The sequence below is a fragment of the Microtus ochrogaster genome, chromosome 2 (assembly GCF_000317375.1).
Source record: "Microtus ochrogaster isolate Prairie Vole_2 chromosome 2, MicOch1.0, whole genome shotgun sequence".
NCBI classification, from domain to species: Eukaryota; Metazoa; Chordata; class Mammalia; order Rodentia; family Cricetidae; genus Microtus; species Microtus ochrogaster.
In genome coordinates this window covers 67,734,942-67,740,519 of record NC_022010.1, presented here as the reverse complement: position 1 = coordinate 67,740,519, position 5,578 = coordinate 67,734,942, and the positions used below count along the sequence as shown (strand labels likewise).

At 35.6% G+C, this 5,578-nt stretch overlaps 1 protein-coding gene across 1 annotated transcript; it reads right to left on the bottom strand.

Moving 5' to 3' along the window:
• Positions 1-3,252: 3,252 nt before the first annotated feature.
• LOC102001590 (olfactory receptor 4C15-like) lies at positions 3,253-4,212 on the bottom strand. The gene has a single exon (XM_005345141.2). It carries the CDS (start codon positions 4,186-4,188, stop codon positions 3,253-3,255), a length of 936 nt encoding a protein of 311 aa, XP_005345198.1. The 5' UTR covers positions 4,189-4,212.
• Between the last annotated feature and the right edge of the window lie 1,366 nt (positions 4,213-5,578).

The window sequence follows — 5,578 nt, the reverse complement described above, 5'->3', positions numbered from 1 at the left end:
TCCAAACAGGCTAGGCTCCCACAAAGCCAGTACATGCAGTAGGATCAAAACCCAGTGCCATTGTCCTTGGCTTCTCAGCAGCCCTCATTGTCTGCCATATTCAGAGAGTCCGGTTTTATCCCATGCTTTTTCAGTCCCAGTCCAGCTGGCCTTGGTGATCTCCTACAAGATTCTTGTTTTGAGTCTCTATTAGTTTTCTACAATGAACCATGATCATGTCAAACAGTGATCTTTGAAGTCTTCCAAAGAAGATGGGGCCCCATAATGGTGATTCCACAAGGGCTATGATAATACCACCAAACTGACAAATGCCACCCAAAGATTGGCTTTGAACTACAGACTGTGCAGAACAATTTCAAATTGGCCAGGACTTGAGACAAGCCCTGCACTTTACCATTACGCAGAGACTGGACAACAAATGATACTACTACCTCTGCCATGAATTGACAATTACCCCAAATTCTTCTTTTCAGGACCCCTATACAATAGGAAGTAAATTTAAGAAAACAATGCCCACATTCTTAAGATGTGGAGTGGGTTGTTTTTTGGTCTTTCATTGGGTTATGGATATTTGTCATTATTTAGGGAAACTGATTACAAGTTGTTACTGGTAAAGGTCAGGAAAAAGCCAAACAAAGGAGATTAGATTTAGGGTTCATATTTTGAAAAGAAATAAAAGGGGATACAGGTAAATAAATAGGTAGATTATTGAATTTACTGTGAACAGGAAAAGGGGAGGCTATAAATAAGATAAAAAAGATTATTGGATCTACTTTTAAAAAGCAATGACTAGTTTTAAATATTTTACACTGGATTGAACTTTTAAAGATTGTATGCAAATTTTATATACTGATTAATTTGTTAAAGCATTCTACATGTGTTTCCAGTCTTGCTCCATGTATTGTACCCATACAGATCATGTAACAATGTAACTCAAATTTTAGCCCCTGAAAGTTATTATTATCAAGTACTTAGAATAATAAGGAAATGCAGATTAGTAGTTAGTCACCTATTATAATCAAACTTGCAGTCATTTTAGTTATGTTTTCTAGTTCAAACAGATATATTTTAGGTACACAGGTTGTCTTCAAACCCTTCATTCAAGTGCAGAACATGGCATTTAATATGTTTTAAAAACATAACTTCTTTTTTAAGGACAATGAGGCATTTCTGTTTTTGGCAGCATCAATCTATGTTAGAGAAGATGATGGGCATCAAGGAAACTCCATATAGAGAGTAATTGCTATGTGGCAAATGTAAGCCACTGGGCAGGAAATGGCTCTTGCCTTGACTGCTAACAATATGCTAATTTTACAAGCAGGACACAAAATAAAGTGATTGGCAAATCTTGTCAAGAAAAGGCAGGGCAGTACTTCAAAAATCCTCCTACATAAAAATGTCTGTACAACATTCTTGGCCTTTAAGCCAAAGATGAATGTCCCAGCGTTGCATAGGAAATCTGGGTGACTGACCAGTGAGTCACCTCTTTCTGTCATTTCTCACATATTTTGGAAGTTGCTTGCTCATACTTCCTGCTTACTTAGATAATATTATTTCCCTTTTGGATCTCTGAGGGAAATGAAAGTTTGATAGGTAGAGTTTTTCTTGTTTACCAGACACATAAAAGAAACTAAAGAGGTATGAAGTGTATAAGGCGAGAGATTTCAATAATAGTTTTGAAGGTAATGCAATTCGGTATAAGATTTTGAACTTACCACAAGTTTGAATTCATGAGATTCTCAATAGGAAGATGGAGTCAAATATGTTCATGAAGGTTTCAGTGGGCAGTGCACGACATGAATTATATCTCATATCAGGTAACACTTATTCAGTAACGGTCAGCTATTAGAGACTAACATTTCTGTATCAATGACTACCTTTTGAAACCATTGTTGGCATTTTCTACCAGCTTTGTTTAATTGAAAATTATTTCTATTAGAATCAGTATATAATAACAAGCTAACAACAATTTGTGAAAATGCCTTAGGAAAGTGAATACAAGAAAAAATTCTAAAATTATTCAAAAATTTAATTATCAAAAGATAGAATTAAGAAAAGAGAGCTATTTACAAACAAGGGAATATATACAACAGCGTTTCATATCAGTTATCCTTCCTAGAACAGTTTCAATATCCCACAAATCCTTTATGATTTAAAATTCTATCTCCTATGGATTTGTTTGTGCATGAGTTTAATCCCTTCACTTCAAAAGCATAGCTGGGCAGATCCCTGAGATTTTGACACCAGTTGGGTCTCCATAGCCAGCCAGTAATATATAGTGAGATTCCATCTGAAAAATAAATCCTATCTTCACATATTAAATTTGAAAAAATAATATAAGATTTCTAATTATGTTCCTCTCTGTGTAATTCTAGTTAATATAATATTAATGTCACAAAGAAACCTAATTCTGTTCAGCTTGTTTGTCCTAATTTCAAGACCAATTTTTCATAGGTATTTTAATATCTAAGTCTCTTTCCATGGTTCCTTAGATTTTTGAGAATATAGAGTTCAATTTAGTTTAATTTTCTTTTTATTAGTTCTTATTCTGTCATGGACTTTTTTGTTTTTTTTTTTTGATAGGTGAGTGCATAACATAAATTCAATATGGAAACGATAAAATTTTTGTTAAACTTTACAGCATCATTTCTGAATGCTCTATTTAAAATGTATATGTTCATTTAAACTGACTTTAAATTATATATGACAATATGAGTGTTCAATGCATAGAAAAATAATGATCTTCTGAAAATATTTCTCATATACAGTGTTAAAGCATTCTCTATAGAATAGTTTCTATATATTTACATAAGTGTAATTATAAAGAGCTTTCATAAGTGAATGTGCATTTTTTCTTTTCTTTACATGAAGCCGGCTAAATGCAATTATTTGATTTGTTTCTGTATGTTTATTGGGTGAATGTATGTGAGAACGTGTAGAAAATGCAGGTACAAATTCACATGCCTGAGAGGCCTTCAGGAGGTGTTAAAAATTTTTTTTATAGTTCTTTACCGTGTTTTCTTGAGGAAAGGTCTGGGACTGGGTCTTTAGCTAGTTGTGGTAATCAAAGATTTCTTGCCCAGTTCATCCCCAGAATCTGCCTGGTTCTGATTCAGCAACAGAAGGTAAAAGATTATCTACCATACCTGGATTTGAGCATGAGTAATAAGGAACCAAACAAAGGACCTTATTATTACACAGCATGTCCTTTTGTGCATGGAGCCATCTCCTTAGTCTTGTAAATAAAAAAATTTATTGTTTATCAGAAACCACTACCAGCCTCCTCCACATTTTCTTTATGGCATTTATCATTTCCTTATTTCTGAAAGTGTACACCATCGGATTGACCAATGGTGTAAGGACATCCGTAAATACAAAAACATTTTTCTCAAAGGGGAATGGAGATGTAGGTCTGGCATATATTAATATACAGGGAACAAAGAAAAAAACTACAACAGCAACATGGGATCCACAGGTGGACAGAGCCTTACGACGTCCTTCAGAACTGTGACCTCTCAAAGAGAACAAAATGACACCATAAGAAACAAGAAGAAATGAGAATATAATGATGCAGATAGAGCCACTGTTGGCAAACACCAAAATGACAAAAATGTGTGTGTCAGTGCAAGCAAGCTTCAGCAATGGGAACAAGTCACATATGAAATGATCAATGACATTGGGTCCACAGAAGGGCAATTGCAAAGTGAAGACAATTTGTATGGTAGAATGTAAGAGTCCTCCCGCCCAGGCCACCTCTACCAGAACGCCACAGAGTCTCCTGTTCATAATGGAAGAGTAGTGCAGTGGCTTGCATATGGCCACATAGCGGTCATAGGCCATGGCTGCCAGGATGATGACTTCCACTGCAGCAAAAAAGTGCGAAGCAAAGACCTGTGTCATGCAACATTCAAAGGAGATGGTCTTCCTCTCATAAACCAAATCGGCAATCATCTTTGGTGTGACAACAGAAGAGACACATATATCCAAAAAAGATAGGAATGCCAAGAAGAAGTACATAGGGGAGCTCTGCAGTGCAGGACTGTAGATAATGGTCACCACAATCATCATGTTACCCACAACAATTGCAAGATAGACTAATAAAAATATAAGAAATAATATTTTCTCAATATGGGGATTCTGTGAAAGTCCCAGGAGTATAAACTCAGTGACAAAGCTCTGGTTTTGCATGATTTTATAGAGGACTTTTAAAGAAAAATATATGAAATCTGCAATTACAAGAAAAATAAATCTTGAAAATTTAGACTAAAGCTTCAACAATATGTTTCATCTTTATGTAAAATTATCTTGATTGATTTTATTACTACTCAAAACAATGATGGGGACAGGTTTTTTTAAAAAAAAGTTTTGTTAGTTATAGCATAAAATTGAGGTAGAAACCATTGAATAATTTAAAATAGTCACAAGTTTTAATAATTTTGAATAAAACCATTGTGATAGAGAATTCCATTTTGAATTTTCAACTTTTGTCAATTTCTAAATATTTCTTATAATAAAATACTTAAATTCAATTGGAAACCATACAGTAATAATAAACCGAAGACTAAATATTATTAATTGTGTTTGTCATCTGCAATGCACAAGGCTAATCCGAGTCATCTGCAGTGATGATTTGAAGCTCCAGCTACCAAGAGAGGAGATAAATGTACTTTTAGACAACATTTTAAATGTTTAAATGTTTTGTTTTACAGCATGAAATGTATTATATTTCACATCAAGTAATCTGCTCTTCATAACTCAGAAAGTTTTATACAAGGATCGCTGCCATTAACATGATTCTAATATCAATTTTTTAAAGTAATCAATTTTCTGTGTGTCCAGAGCTTATAAAAATGATGCTGTTGTCTTAGTAACTGAAAGGAATCAAAAAATGAGACTGGGCAAAACTCAGTCTCCTAGTCAAAATATGCAACATATACAAAAGTTTTAAAAAATTTTAAGTTCAAAGAAATAAGATGTTAAATTTGGATTTTAAGAAAAACCATCCATGATCTCTTCTGGGAATGAACAAGGTAAAATGGTAAAAATATTCACTATTCAGATAGCACACTCACCTTTCCTTGGGGAATAAGACTAAGGAGGTCTGGTACTGCAGAGGTCTCTGGTTCAAGTCTGCTCCCTCAGCGGTGTCTCCCTTGCACCTTCTCCTGTGGAGGTTGTTGCCTCAGGTACGCTCCGGCGGAGGTTGCTGTCTCTGGCCTGTTTCCGTAGATGTCTCTTGCCTGGGCCTGCTGCTGCTGAGGTTCCTGGTTTTGGCCAGTCCTGCAGAGGTCTCTGGCTCAGACCTACTCCCTCGGAGGTTCCAGACTCATGTCTGGACCAGTACACATAATGGACTCCAGCCTATTCCCTCAGCAGTTGCGCTCTTGTACCTACTCCTGTGGAGTTTGCTGCCTCAGTGTATAACCATTCTTTACTGAGGTTATGGATACTGGTATGGTTCCCATGATCCACTGTCTAGGACCATACCCACATGCATATGGACAACAGTACCTGAATTCAGTGAGTTATCGAGAGAGAGAGAGAGAGAGAGAGAGAGAGAGAGAGAGAGAGAGAGAGA